General features: G+C 36.1%; 1 protein-coding gene across 2 annotated transcripts in view; it reads right to left on the bottom strand.

The window, feature by feature from the left end:
- Window positions 1-16,194, bottom strand: part of SCLT1 (sodium channel and clathrin linker 1) — a 256,303-nt gene that overhangs the window by 61,511 nt on the left and 178,598 nt on the right. For both annotated transcript variants that reach the window (XM_079919329.1, XM_079919328.1), the window contains 2 exons: window positions 14,034-14,226; window positions 8,346-8,542 (listed from right to left, as the gene is read on the bottom strand). In XM_079919329.1, the coding sequence (XP_079775455.1) occupies window positions 8,346-8,542; window positions 14,034-14,226 (390 nt within the window). The remainder of the gene's footprint in view (window positions 1-8,345; window positions 8,543-14,033; window positions 14,227-16,194) is intronic.

Below are 16,194 nucleotides of genomic sequence, written 5' to 3'. Positions count from 1 at the left end.
TGAGTTGTCTCACAGTGGACCCAGGGTGTCCATAATCCTACCCTGTGGTTATCTCCCCGGTTCTGAGATGCATAACTGGAAGAGACATATTGAGCAATTAACTGGCAAAATCTCTATGTTGGTTCCCTAACCAGTGAAGTAAGGGCTATTATGATAGGAAAGTCCAAGCAGCATTTGGTGAAGTATAGTGAGTACAGGAAGAGTAGAATAAATGCTGGATTTTTTGGTTTATCTTCTTTTCAGAAAGAGTTGTTTCTATAACGTCTTCCAAAGGTAACCAAAGAATTTTTTCTTTATGTAATATCATTCTGAAGTCACAGACTTTTAATATACTTGGTATGTTGCAATTTACTGCAGATATTCTTTGTGATGCTCAAACTGTCACCACATGGGTCAGTGGGAGCTTCCTCAAGTTGGCTTCTGGGTCCTTTTAATCTTGATACCTTCCTAGCCTTTTGCTACCACAGGGTGTTTTCCAGGCTCATCTTGTACTTTCCTATCCCCGATCTGTTATCAGTCATTCATCTAAGGAGTCCTGGTTTCTTTTAGGATACCTCATTGTATCTGAATACTGGTCACTGTATCTAGGTCCTTTTAGTGGACAAAGCTAGGAAATATATATTTTAAAGAGTGAAACACAGCATAAGTTCATATACTAATATTTCCAATTTCAAATTATAAGTTTTATTTAATTTCTTTGAGTTTTTTCTCCTTATGATGAAAATCTTGGTCCTTAAAGACATTTATATAATTACTCATTTGCTTTATCCTATAATTATAAGTTTCACAGTAATAATACCAATGTTATTGCTAACAAAGACTACTAAACACATTTTATATATTTTTTGCATTTCCTTTTACCCTTAGGATTAATCTCACTAGGGTATACAGTCTAATTACTGTTAAATGTCACATGAAATAACTCACCTGCGTAGTTAAGCCATCAACTTCCTACAGAATTGTTGATTTATTTAATTTTACTTTCAATTTTTAGGTATTGTTTTTAAAATTTGATTTAATTAAAAATAATTATACAGGGACTTCCCTGGTGCCGCAGTGGTTAAGAATCTGCCTGCCAATGCAGGGGACATGAGTTCTATCCCTGGTCCAGGAAGATCCCACATACCACGGAGCAACTAAGCCTGTGCACCTCAACTACTGAGCCTGCGCTCTAGAGCCCACGAGCCACAACTACTGAGCCCACACGCCATAAGTACTGAAGCCCACGCGCCCTAGAGCCCGCATGCTGCAACTACTGAAGTCCGTGCACCTAGAGCCTGTGCTCCGCAACAAGAGAAGCCATGGCAATGAGAAGCCCACGCGCCGCAACAAAGAGTAGCCCCAACTCGCCACAACTAGAGAAAGCCCGCGCACAGCAATGAAGACCCAATGCAGCCAAAAACAAATAAAAAACAAAAAAACATTATATAAACATTTATATAGTTTCAAAGTCAAGCCTACAAATCTATAAAACAAGGTTCAATTAAAGAAGTCTAGTCTTCATTCTTATCCTCTTCTCTCCACTCATGGAAAACCATTTAAGTTATTTTTTGTCTTCTCTTTTTTAAAAAAGCAGAATGTGCGTGTATGTGTGAGTCTGTCTGTCTGAACGCTGTGTATATATAGCATGTTTGTATATATATGTACACACACACACTCAAATGCCTTCCCTGCCAATGGTAGAATACTATACACACTATATACTACTTTTTTTTTTTCACTTAATATGTTTTGGATACTCCTCCATGTGCTAGTATTTTGACTGGGGTTACACTGACTCTACACATAGTCAGGGTGGGGAGTGTTAACAAATTTATAATGCTGAGTATTCTGATCAATTAACATGATCTCTACTTACTTAGGTCTTCTTTAATTAGTTTTATTTTTTATTTTATTTTTTAAAATTCAAAAAAGTTTTTTTAAAATTACTTTTAATATCATAGTTTTCATGTAGAAGTCTTATACCTCATTTGTTAAATTTATTCGTGGGTATTTGATATATTTTGATGCATTGTAAATTTTACTATTTTTAAAGTTTTATTTTGAAATGTTTGTTGCTGCTATGTATGTAGAAACCCAATTGATTTTTGTATGTTCACCTAATACTCTGTCTATGAATTATTTTAGATTTTCTACATACACAGTTATGCTGTCTGTGAAGAATGACTGTTTACTTCCTTCCTTTCCTTACCTTTTATTTCTTTTTCTTGCCATAGTGCACTGATTAGGACTTCTGGTACAAATACTAACAGAAGTGGTAACAGTGGTCTTCTTTGTCATCTTCCCAATCTTCAAAGGAAAGTTATTAACACTTTATTTTATTTTGCTGTTAGGAATAATGTTTAGAATAGATGCCTTCATAAAATTAAGGAAATTCTATTCCTAGTTTGCTAAGAGATATATTGAAAATCATAAATGGAGAGATATTAAATTTTCTCAAATACTTTTTCTGTATCTATTGAGAAGAACTTATGATTTTTCTCTTTTAATTAATTAATAAGTTAATGTGGTAAATAACATCAATTTATTTTCTAATACTTTAATAGTTTTGCATTCCTGGGATAAAGTCACACTGGTAATAATTTTTTTGTTAGTTATTTAATACTCTTAGTAGATGCTTTCTATAATTCATGTAACTTTTTTAGTCGTGGTAGAGGGCAGGTCCAAATTTCCTACTTCACCCTTAAATGGAAGCAAAACTTTTTCTTTTCTCTTAAATTTATTCTAACTACATTTTCATTCCAGCATTCCACCAAAACTGTTCTTACCATAATTAACAAGACAACCACAGAGTGCCAAACTGAAAGGTTCATTAGAAACTTCATTCTTAAAGGGCACACACAAAATCTTATGTGCACCAGGACCCGGGGCAAAAGCAGTAATTTGATAGAAGCCTGGGCCAGACTTACCTGTTCGTCTTGGAGAGTCTCCTGGAGAGGTAGGGATGGCTGTGACTCATCCTGGGGACAAAGACACTGGTGGCAGCCATATGTAGAAGCTATATACTGTGTGGACACTGATGCTTGTGGCTGCCGTCTCGAGATCCTCCCTCTAGCTCATTAGTGTCAAGACCTGGTACCACCAAACAGCCCGCAGGCACCAGTGTTGGGACGCCTCAGGCCAAACGACTAACTGGGTGGAGACACAGCCCATCCATCAGCAGACAGGCTGCCTAAAGACTTCCTGAGGCCACAGTTGCGCCTAGACATGGCTCTGCCCACCAAAGGACCAAGACCCAGCTCCACCCACCACTGAGCAGGCACTGGCCCTGCCCTCCAGGAAGCCTGCACAAGCCTCTAAACCAGCATCACCCAGAGCGGGTAGACACCAGATGCAAGAAAACTATGATCCTGTAGCCTTCACACCCAGCCCATGCACAGCAGGCCAAGGCAAGCTTCGGAACACCACAATCCCCCATAACCAACTATGTCAGGAACCAGCCCCTGCTCACCAGCAATATGACACCAGCTCTGGGATCCTTCGGCCTTGCAGCCAGACTCCAGGACCTGGCTCTGCCTGCCACTGGTACAGCATTAACCCCAGGACCTGGCATCACCAACCAGTGGGCAAGCAACAGCCTGGAGTCTTCTAGACACTGACTCTGCCCACCAGCGAGCCAGCACTAGCCCAGAGCCCGCTAGGGTTCTGCAGTGAGCTGCTTCGTGACCAGGTCTCACTAACCAGTAGCCAGCAGCATCTGCACAAGGTAGGGCCTGGCAACCAACCAGGCTAGGGGACAACAAGCCTACCAGACTGCCCACATGGTCAGCCTGTCACAACACAAGGACACACACAGACCTCTTAGGGGGAACCCATAGAATGTATAGCTTGGGCGACAAGAGGGGAGTATGCTGCTGGGACACATAGGACATTTCCTACAAAAGGCCACTTCTCCAAGATTGAGAAGCATAACTAACCTACCACATACATAAAAGTACGAATAATATGAATAGCAACAGAGGAATATGTTGCAGACGAAGGAAGAGATAAAATCCTGGAAGAAGAAATAAGTAAAGTGGAGATAGGCAATTTACCCGAGAAAGAGTTCAAAGTAATGATCATAAAGATGATCAAAGAACTTGGGAGAAAAATGGATGCACAGAGCAAGAAGTTAGTAGTTTGTAACAAAGAGTTAGAAAATATGAGGAACAAACAACCAGAGATGAAGACTACAACAACTGAAATGAAAAATACACTATAAAGAATCAACAGGAGACTAAACGATGAAGAGCAACGGATCAGTGAGCTAGAAGACGGAGTAGTGGAAATCACTGCCACTGAACAGAAAAGGAAAAAAGAATGAAAACAGATGAGGACAGTTTAAGAGACCTCTGGGACAACGTTAAGCACAGTAATATCAGCATTTCAGGGGTCCCAAGAAGAAGAATAGTGAGAGAAAAGGCCTGAGAAAATATCAGAAGTCATAACAGATGAAAATTTCCCTAACCTGGGAAAGGAAACAGTCCCCCAAGTCCAGGAAGTGCAGAGAGTCCCAAAAAGGAACATACCAAGAACACTGTAATTAAAATGACAAGAATTTGGGCTTCCCTGGTGGCGCAGTGGTTGAGAGTCCGCCTGCCGATGCAGGGGACGTGGGTTCGTGCCCCGGTCTGGGAGGATCCCACGTGCCGCGGAGCGGCTGGGCCTGTGAGCCATGGCTGCTGAGCCTGTGCGTCCGGAGCCTGTGCTCCGCAACGGGAGAGGCCACAACAGTGAGAGGCCCACATAATGCAAAAAAAAAAAAAAAAAAAAGACAAGAATTAAAGATAAAGAGAGAATATTAAAAGCAGCAAGAGAAAAGAAACAACATACAAGGGAATGCCCATAAGGCTATCAGCTGACTTTTCAGCAGAAACTCTGCAGGTGAGTAGGGCGTGGCACTATATATTTAAAGTGATGAAAGGAAAAAGCCTACAAACCAAGAATACCCAACAAGGCTCACCTTCAGATTGACAGAGAAATCAAAAGCTTTAAAGACAAACAAAAGATAAACTTCAGCACCACCAAACCAGCTTTCCAATAAATGTTAAAGGAACTTCTCTAGGAGAAAAAGAAAAGGCCACAGCTAGAAACAAGAAAATTACTGAATGGAAAACTCACCAGTAAAGGCAAACATACAGTAAAGGTTAGGAAATCATCCACACACAAAGCCAGTAGGAAGGTTAAAAGACAAAAGTCATAAAATTATCTATATCCACAATAAGTAGTTAAGAGATACTCAAAAAAATTAGATGTAAAATATGACATCAAAAATAGTAATCATGAAGGGAAGACAGTACAAATGCAGGGTTTTAAAATGCATTCGAAATTAAGAGATTGGCAATGTAAAACAATGTAAAACTGCTTTATATATGAAGCAGTACCTACACTGCTTTACAAAAATCTCATGGTAACTGCAAAACAAAAATCTGTAACAGATATATACACAAAAAAGAAAAAGGAATCCAAACATAAGACTGAAGATAGTAATAAAGTCACAAGAGAACAAAAGAAGAAAGAGAAAGAAAAGGCTTACAAAAGTAAGCCCCAAACAATGAACAAAATGGCAATAAGAACATACATATCAATAATCACCTTAAATGTGAATGGACTAAATGTTCCAACCAAAAGACACACAGTGGCTGACGGGATACAAAAAAAGACCCGTATATATGCTGCCTACAAGAGACTCACTTCAGATCTAGAGACACGCACAAACTGAAAGTGAGGGGATGGAAAAAGGTATTCCATGCAAATGGAAATCAAAAGAAACCCAGAGTAGCAATACTTATATCAGATAAAATAAGCTTTAAAATAAAGACTGTTGGAAGAGACAAAGAAGGACAATACATAATGATCAAAGGATAAAATCAAGAAAAAGATACAACAACTGTAAATATATATGTACCCAACATAGGAGCACCTAAATACATAAGGCAAATATCAATGAACATAAAAGGAGAAATTGACAGTAATACAAAATAGTGGGGGACTTTGATACACCACTTACATCAATGGACAGATCATCCAGACATAAAATCAATAAGGAAATCCTTGCCTTAAAAGACACATCAGACCAAATGAACTTAATTGATATATATAGAGTATTCCACCTGAAAGCAGCAAAATACATTCTTTTCAAATGCAAATGGAACATTCTCCAGGATAGATCACATGCTAGACCAGAAAACAAGCCTTGATAAATTTAAGAAAATTGAAATCATATCAAGCATCTTTTCTGACCACAAAGCTATGAGACTAGAAATCAACTAACTACAAGGAAAAAACTGTAAAAAACACAAACATGTGCAGGCTAAACAATATGCTATTAAACAAGCAATGGATCATTGAAGAAATCAGAGAGGAAATAAAAAAGAGACAAATGAAAATGAAAACACAACAATCCAAAACTTATGGAACACAGCAAAACAAGGTCTAAGAGGGAAGTTTATAGTGATACAGCCTTACCTGACAGTTTTCCAAAGAGGAAATGCAGATTGCCAACAGGCACATGAAAAGATGTTCAACATCACTAATCATCAGGGAAATGCAGCTAAAAACTACAATGAAATATCACCTCATACGTGTCAGAATGGCTACTATCAAAAACAACACATATAACAAATGGTGGCAAGGATGTGGAGAAAAGGGAACCCTCATACATTGCTGGTGGGAATGTAAATTGGTGCACCCACTGTGAAAACAGTATGGAGGTTTCTCAAAAGCTAAAAATAGAACTACCATGGGACCTGGCAATTCCACCCTTGGGTACATATACGATAAAAAACTGCACCACTAATTCGAAAAGATACATGCACTCCAACGTTCATAGCAGCATTATTTACAATTGCTAAGACATGGAAGCAACCTAAGTGTCTATCAATAGATGAATGGATAAAAAAAGATGTGGAGTATATACACAATGGAATACTACTCAGCCATAAAAAAGAAACTAGTGAATATAACAAAAAAGAAGCAGGCTCACAGATATAGAAAACAAACTAGTGGTAACCAGTGGGGAGAGGGAAGGGGGGAGGGTCAGTATAGGCGTAGTGGATTAAGAGTTGCAAACTATTAGGTATAAAATAAGCAAAAGGATATATTGTACAACACAGGGAAAATAGCTAATATTTTATAATAACTATTATATAAATTAAATAAAACCTTTAAATATTGTGAATCACTATACTGTATACCTGTAACATATAATATTGTACAGCAAATATTCTTCAATTAAAAAAATAATAAAATGCAAAAAACCCCCACAAACCTTAATGGTTAGGACTATGTTGTCTTCACATGAGCTGCCTAAATTTGAAACCAGGATCTGTCACTTCGTTAGCTATGTGACCTTGAACAAGTTCCTTAACCTCCCTCGGCCTCAGTTTATCTGTAAAATGTAAACATCACCTATTTTTATCGCTTACTCTTTTTGAATTTTTATTTTTAACCATTCTGTCTTGATTCTTGTTTGTCTCAATATTTTTTCTCAGTCTCAGTGGAATTTTCATCTCTGCAAACTAATTTTCAGAAGTTAGTCCTTGGATAGCTTAATTTCCCTATCCAGACTTCGTTTCTATACCTTCTCATTCCATGACTTTAAAAATCATGTGTATGTTAGTGATTTCCAAATATACTGCTCCTGTTGCAATATTTTTCCTGAACTCCAAACTTATGTATCCAACTAACAAGTTGATATTCTGACTTAAATGCCTTTTACGTGGCTCATACTTAACACGGCCCAAAGCAAGCTTTTTAAAAAAATGATTTTCAGTCCTTCAAAATTTAATCCAAGTTACCATCATTTTTTACTTGGATTATTACAGTACTGGTTTGCCTTCTCTCTTCTTCTACCCTTGACCCTCTCCAGTCTATTCATCACACAGCAGTCAAAATGACCTGTTGAACAGTTAAGCCTGATTGTATCATTTTGCTAAAAGCTCTTCATAGCTTCCCATTTCATTCGTCATAAATGTTCAAGTTCTTTCTGCATGGGTCAGCAAATTCTTAAAGGGCCAGAGACAAATATTTTAGGCTTTGTAGGCCAAATAGATTTTGTTGCCACTACAGAACATTACTATGCTATATCTATATGCAAATAGTATTAAGATTCTAAACTGCTATGTCCAACAAAAATCATTGTATTTTCTGAAGTATGCATAAAATTTATAAAACAAACAGTATTAGTTTGGTTTATAATGCTTAATATTTTTCATAGTAGTTTAATAAATATTTGCTGAATAAAATATATAAGTACAAGGCCCAGATTTATACATTTTTACAAAAAAGATTATGGCAAGAACATTAAACTAAAAGTTAAATAATTTCTTCTGTAAAATGTATCAAACAATTAATAGTGGACTTACTTTAGACTACTGATTCTAATTTCCGCACTCTCAGTGAGTTTCTTCATTTCTTCTTTCCACCTACAGGCTGCCTTCTGCTGAGTTGCTAAGAGATGCCTCAGTTCAACCGTGGAATTTCGATTACTGTCTTCCATCTCTCTTAACTGAACTTCAAACCCATGTTCCTTTATTGAAAATTCATGCTCCATCGTACTGATCTAAGGAATAAAATGAACACAGTATTTTTTCTTCTCTGTTTTTCTAGGAGATATACTGATCAATGATATATACAAAAGGAATCATTTTTTTGTGTTTGCGGCATAGAAATATGTGGATGAGAAACCTATATAAAAATTAAGTTTATAATTTGTCTCCATCACAGATGAAGACTTATGCTATTTTATAACATAAATTTAATGAAACTAGAATTATGATGGACTACAAATTTTTCACCACTTTCCCCAACACCTTAAATGCCAGTAGGAAAAAAGTATACTATCTGAAATAAAGCTGCTCTCATCATCTACTTTTACTTTTCTTGCCAAAATCCATAGAAAATACTCATGCTCTCAGTAACTGAGAGTTGGGTTTAAACGGAAGCCATTTATGTTTTTAAAACACAAGAAGTGTTCATTGGTTTATTATAAAGGATACAACTTCCGCACAGTCAAATAGAAGAGACACACTGAGCAAGGTATGGATGTAGGGGGAGTGCGGAGCTTCCACGCCCTCTCCAAGTATGCCATCCTCCCAGCACTCTGATGTGCTCATGAGAAGCTCATCTTAGAAGCTCCTTAAGTCACTTTTGATTTACATACTAAAGTTCAGATTGTCTTTCAAAGGGCAGGAATTCCTTTACCACTTCAGTTACAGTATAAATGAACAATGTATTTTGTTTTTCAGGAAAAGACTACAGTGATTTTCAGAAACTCATATGGAAATGTCTTCAGCTATTTCTAGGTTATTTATGTCATTATAGTAAAAATACCTTAATGCAGAATGAACATACAAATAAATACTCTTTGGATACCCTAAAAGCTTTCTCAGCTGGGTTCAGGGAGAGAATTAACCCTAATGTCCTAAAGTACCCAGTGTATGTAGTGAACTGTCTGCTTTTGTATGCAGCTAGAATGAAACTACCTATTACCATACTTCAGGCAATTGAGGAAATAGTTAAATAGTTACAAGAACAATTTCTTTGGTGCACTCTCAGGCCATCTTTATCTTGCTAAAGAAATATTATAAAGAATATCTATCTTGTGATATTCTAATGTGATTTAAAAATGGTGACAGCTGGAATGACTTCTAGTGATTGACTAAATATGGCTGCTTTTAAACTCAAAAAAGAATGAATAAGGAACTCGATTTTACCAATTCAAAAACACCAAAAAAACTCAACAACAGCTAAACCCATGGCTCGTGGGGGAAAACTGCAAACATCCTGTCCTCACTACCCCTGCTAAATGCAACAACTTCCTAAAACTCTTAAATTTGCTTTCTCAAATGGTACGCAAGTAGAAATTTGACTTTATAAACACTGGCACTGGAAAAAACAACTTTGGATTTATTAATTGTGTATTATATTACTGCTGTGCAAGCCTCCTGAAGCTCCGTGACTCTGCTCGATTTAAACAATTTTTGAATTACTGAATTCTACAAATTTAGAATTGAATATCCTTCCCTGCCTCAATCTCCACTTTCTCTGGAGAAGCCATGGTTCTGACATCTTAAGTGGAAGTATTTAATTCTGTCTCTGTCTCTCTCACACATGTATTAAAAACTGATCTATGCATCTATATAGCTTTAGCACTCTTCCTGCCTACTTAACTCCCCATTTCCAATTGGAAAATCTATTTGCAGTTTGACAAGCTTTTTTCTACCGTCCTTCATGATAACCTGTCTCTAATTCTACAAGCTTGTATTATGCTACTATTCCCTTCTCTTTCTTTGTTTCTGCCACAATGCCTTCTCATTCTTGGGTCTTTTCACATGTTGTTCCCTTTCCCTGGAATAATCTTTCCCCTCCTGCTTATCTTAGTTATCTCTAGTCAGCTTTTAGAATTCAGCTCAATTATTGATCTTACAGGGAAATTCTCTTACCATCTATCTAGAAAAAGCTCTCATAGTGCCCTACGCTTTTCCTAAAGGGCATTTATTAGTTTGCAAAGATACATTTAGTTTTCCCACCTCCATGCAAATAAGTTTTTAAGGATGGGGACCATGTGTTTTTTGTTTACTATTACATTTTCAGCACCTGAATCATAGTAAGGATGTCAAAACATATCTGTAGACTGAATAAATGATAGCTCTCTGGTATCAAAATTTAGTCTTCAAACAAACCCCAGATCCTTCAGCTGATGCAATTCCGATTGTTAAACTGGACAGGTCTACGCTGATGTTGGAAGGATAAGGACCAAAACAACCATGTCTTCTATAACAACAAAAGTCCTACTAATGATTCAATTCAGAATGTTGGGTTGGGAAAAAGGATTTATGGTCTCCTTCCCTTCTTCTTTTGTGTCCTTCCTCTGCAGAAAACTACTCAAAAGTAGACAAGATTGCTAAAAACTATCCATTTCCTAATTTTATATTTTTATGAGGGGTATTCATACCACAGAGATATGGAGATCCTTTTCAGAAAGAAGGGAGGAGGAGTTAGGAAAAGAGAAAGCTGGGGCGGAAAGGACAGCAGTGGCTTTAAGATCAAATGAAAACTTCATATAATAAGTTGTTAAGGTTCTCAGCCAACCGACCTCTCAACATCCAACTGTCTTGATCTTTTTGGCTCCTTTCAGTTTATCTATGAAAGATCACACTCTTTTTCAAGGAGGAGAAAAGCTGCAAAGTGTAGCACTAGATTCCTATGTTGTCAAAGAAGGAATCGGCTACAAAGGAGAAATTTATCTGACAGCCCTCCTCCATAAAATAGAATTACAGCTATCTAGCTGGTTCAGAACTTTTGTCCCTTATTTACCAATGATGCTTCTCTTAAGCTAGATGCAGACTTGGCACAAAGGGAGCATTTTTGGTAGATAAGCTTTCTGTCATCTTTTTGTTTTCCAAGAAACATCAGTTACTATCCTGAATGGTTAAAGATAGAACAGGTGCAGTATCAAGTGGGGAAATTCATCATTAATAGTTTTTAGTTATTAATCCATATGAAATTTAAAACGTAAGATGAAGATTTAACATTTTTTCACTGAAGTACATTGACTTTTTTTTTTAATTATGTAAATGTTTCAGTGTGGAAACTTTCAAGCATACACAAAATAGAAAGACTATTACAATGAATCTCTATACGCTTATCACCAGCTTCTATAATCATCAAACCCATAGCCACTCCTGTTCTATCTATAATCCTACCCACTTTTCTCTGCCAAGATTTATTTCTCTCTCTCTTACAATGAAGTACATGAATCTTAAGGATACAACCAACTTTTACATGTATACTGACATACCAGAGTCACAACCCAGATTTAGGTACCACAGGAGGCTCTCTCACATGCCCTTCTAATCAATATTCACCCACCTACAATGTAACCATTATTCTGATCCCATCCTTATAGGTAATTATGCCCATTCTTCACTTTCATATAATGAAATTAATAGACTATAAGCTTTTTTATGTCTGGCTTCTTTGTCCAACATTATGTCTGTGAGACTCACCCACCATGCTTATAGACATAGTTCATTTTTTTCTTCTATTCCCATACATGAACATACCACAGTTTATTTATATCATCTCATGTTGATGGACATTTGAGTTATTTTCAGTGTTTCGATATGATTAAAACTTCTACGGATATTCTTATACACACGTTTTGATGAACACAAGCACTCATACCTGTTGGGTATGTAGCCAGTATTATTATTATTTGGCATAGTATGCATGTATGCCCAGCTTTAAAAGATACTGCCAAATGGTGGTTGTACCAATTTACACTCCCCAAAATAACATGAAACTACCAGTTGTTTTACAACTTTGTCAAGACTTGATATTGTCAGTTTTAAAATTTTAGCCATTCTGGTAGCTATGCAGTAGTACCTCATTATAGGTTTAATTATATTTCCCTGACAGATAATGAAGTTGAACATTTTTTCATATATTCTCTTTTATAAAGTGTCTATTTAATTCTTTTGCCCATTTTTGGAAATGGGGTGTCTGTTTTCTCCTGATTGTTAAACGTTTTTTCCTTATTAATTATTTCCTTATTAATTGGTGAAAGTTTTTATATTCTAGAAATGAATCCTTTTTTTTTTTTTGGTTGTATGTATTATAAATTCTTCTACTTTTCACTCTCTCAATGGTGTCTCTTTTGGATGACTTAAAAATCTTAATTTTAATGAAATCCAATTCACCTATCTTTTCATTATAATCAGTTCTCTTTGTGTTGTTTAAGAAATTCTTTCTTAAGGTCATGAAGATTTTCTCCTTAAGTTCCATCATTTAATATTTCACATTTAGGTCTACAAGACAGCTCAAATTAATTTAAATGTATGGTGTGATATAGGGGTCAAGGTTTATTTTTAAAAATGGACCCAGTTGATCTATTATTATTGTAGCATGATTTATTGTAAAGATCTAGCATTATTTGTCATAAAGATAATTCTTTCCCTATTGAACTTCCGTGGTGCCTTTGTTATAAATGAGGTGATTATGAAAAGTGGGTTTGTTCCTGGACTTTATTTTGTTCCATTGATCAGGTCGATTATTCTTATATAGATTACACACTATCTTAATTACTATACCTTTATATCAAGTCTTGATGTCTGGTAGTATGACTTTGCCCCTTTGTTTTTCAAAGATTTCTCATAGTCTAAAGCACAAAGCACAAGCTTCTTTGCATATGTAAGGGTCTCTTTTTCAGAGTTCAAGCTTTTATAAATAATCACAGTGTTTGATACTTGCAAAAGGAGGCATTCAATAAATATACACTGATATGAATTAGGTTGGAATGTGAGTTCTTATGAGAGCTCATAATAACAAGAAAAAAGTGAAACATTGATGTTACTACCCCATATCCTTACTACAAAACTGGAAAATAGAGCTTTATCATAAAGAGTTAATGCCACTTTTTACAAAAGTCACGTGGAATGGGGAAAGGCAAGCAACATGTTGATGGTGATACCTGTGCTTGAAACTCCCTCAAACAGGTTATCATGTTCCTATTGCCAAACCATGTAAGCATTAGAGTAAAGAAGGGGGGAAGGAGAGAGAAAATAAAAGGGAATTTTCTCCCAGAGGAGATTTTTGTCCCTTGCTTTCTTCCTGTCATGGAATTTTTAGACTACCTATGAGGGGTTCTCAGAGCATACTGACGTACCATCCGCTATACAGCTAGTTTTAAGACTTATATTTTCGAGAGGCTATTATGGAGGGAAAAGAGAGGACGGCAGTCCGTGAAGTTATCTAATCTATAGTTTTGCTAGCACTGCTTAAATTGCTTTGGCAGGAATATCAGTGCATTTCATGGTTGGAAAAGAACTTTTTTGTGTGTGAATAGTGAAAGCAATCATTTTCAAGTATGCTTGCCAAGCTCTACAATAAAGAAAAGACTGGCTAACACTCTGCATTATGATTTAGTGCTATCTGATGAGAAGGCAAAAAAAAAAAAAGACCTTAAAAATGTTCTACTAGGTCTCTGTAAATATTCTCTATATTTTGATTTTCACAAGTACACATTTAATTCTAACTAGTTTTGAAAACACCTTTAACTTGGCTTTTTTTTGAGCCTCGAGAGCAATCTTTCTTAAATCCTCAGTCTGTTTCTGTAACTGTTCATTTTCCTGCTGAAGTTTCAGCCTTTGTTCACTGACAAATCCACAGTTCTCTCTCTCAGACTCCAATACATTTTGAAGTTTCTGAATCATTTCTTGGCAACGTGATATCTCTTCCGAGGAACTGAATAAAAAAAAACAAAACAAAAGGAAAACAAAACAAAATTTCATTAAGTTTAACTTAATGAAATGTAATAGAAGTCAAGAAGTCTGTCTATATGTTATACTGTAGATCTGTTTTCTTTGTTCTGAGCCATTTCTCCTCACTATAGACTTAAACTATGTGGTTTCACAATGTTACGTTACACCAGGCAAGTACGTTCAATTTAAGCAATCTTAACTAAGAATAGATAAGCTGAACTGTTATCACTCACCTAGAAAGTCAATGTGAAACCTCTTTCAAATTTTTACTAACACTGAGAATCACTGTGTAAAGAGGACTTCAAGGGGACAAACTAAAGCTAATGGTGAGGAAGGTGGAGTAGGTAATAGTCAAAACTCCTTTCATTATCAATCAACTCTGTAGGAAGACATTAGCTGACTACAATAAATTATGAATTATAATAAGACACAATTCATATTTTCCTGTTACATGTCTTAGAAACGGTTTTTATAAACTTCTAGTTGTATAAACTTCTTGTTTTATCACAGGTTAAATAGGTTATATTTCTTGAACTTTCTCAACAATGGATTATTGAGTGACACAACCTCCAGACATGTATCTTGTTTCAATATACTGCTAATTTTTATTCCTATCTATTAAATTTCCATCTTTTCAATCCCAGATAATGAAATACTGTGAACATTCCCTGGTCAATAGGTGTCACAGGGAATATAGAAGGTCCTTTACCCCCATAATACTTGCAGCCCCTTCTTTCCTATCTCAACCTTGGCTTATTCCTAATGAAATGATGGATCTAGGCAATGATCCTCAAAAAATGCTCAAGTGAGAGAGATGCTGAGATCAAAAACAATGACACATTATGTGCTTCCAAACAGGAGTCCAAAATATTACCATTTATAAAGCGTTCTTACAAAAAAAAGTGAAAGCTGAATCAGATCAAGCCTCTTGATTTAGTTATTAGTTTTTAGGAACTGCATGGGGCAGGAAATAAGGTAAATGACACCACATATATGCATATAGGTAGAGGAAACTCTACAATACTAACAATCCAGTTTTCCAACAAATTATTTATAAGAAAAAAATAGAGAAAGGAAGAGATTCTTAGAGGAAAAAATATATATATCCATCCCCATATGTACACATACACACACACACACCACCTTTCCTTTATCCATTCTTCTGTCAACAGACACTTAGGTTGTTTCCATATCTTGGTTATTGTCAATAATACTGACTGCAATGAACATGGGAGTGCGGATATCTCTTTGAAACAATGATTTTGTTGCCTTTGGATCTATACCCAGAAATAGGATTGTTGGCTTATATGGTAGTTCTATTTTGAATGTTTTGAGGCACCTCCATACTGTTTTCCATAGTGGCTGTACTAATTTACATTTTCACCAACAGCGTAGAAGGGTTCTCCCTTCTCCACATTCTTGCCAACACTTGTTATCTTTTGTCTTTTTGACAAAGGCCATCCTAACAGGTGTGAGGTAATACCTCACTGTGGGTTTGATTTGCATTTCCCTGATAATAAGTGATGATGAGTACCTTTTGATATATCTATTGGCTGTCTAAGTCTTCTTCTGGGAAAAATCTGTTCAGGTCTTTTGCCTAATTTATGTGTTTTTTTCTTTTTTTTTTTTTGCTCTTAAGTTTCTTACATATTTTGGATATTAACTCCATATCAGATGTATTATTGGCAAACATTTTTCCTATGTCATAGGTTGTCTCTTCACTCTGTTGACTGTTTTCTTTGCTATGCAGAAAGTTCTTAGTTTGATGTAATTCCACTGGTCTATTTTTGCTTTTGTTACCTGTACTTGTGGGGTCATATTCAAAAAAACCACTGCCAAGACCAACGTCAAGAAGCTTTTTCCCTATGTTTTCTTCTGGTAATTTTATAGCTTCAGAACATACATTTAAGCCTTTAATCCATTATAACCTTATTTTTGTACATGGTGTGAC

The sequence above is a fragment of the Stenella coeruleoalba genome (assembly GCF_951394435.1).
Source record: "Stenella coeruleoalba genome assembly, chromosome: 4".
Lineage (NCBI taxonomy): Eukaryota > Metazoa > Chordata > Mammalia > Artiodactyla > Delphinidae > Stenella > Stenella coeruleoalba.
Note: the sequence above shows the minus strand (reverse complement) of the source record. Positions and strands in the feature narration are given on the sequence as shown.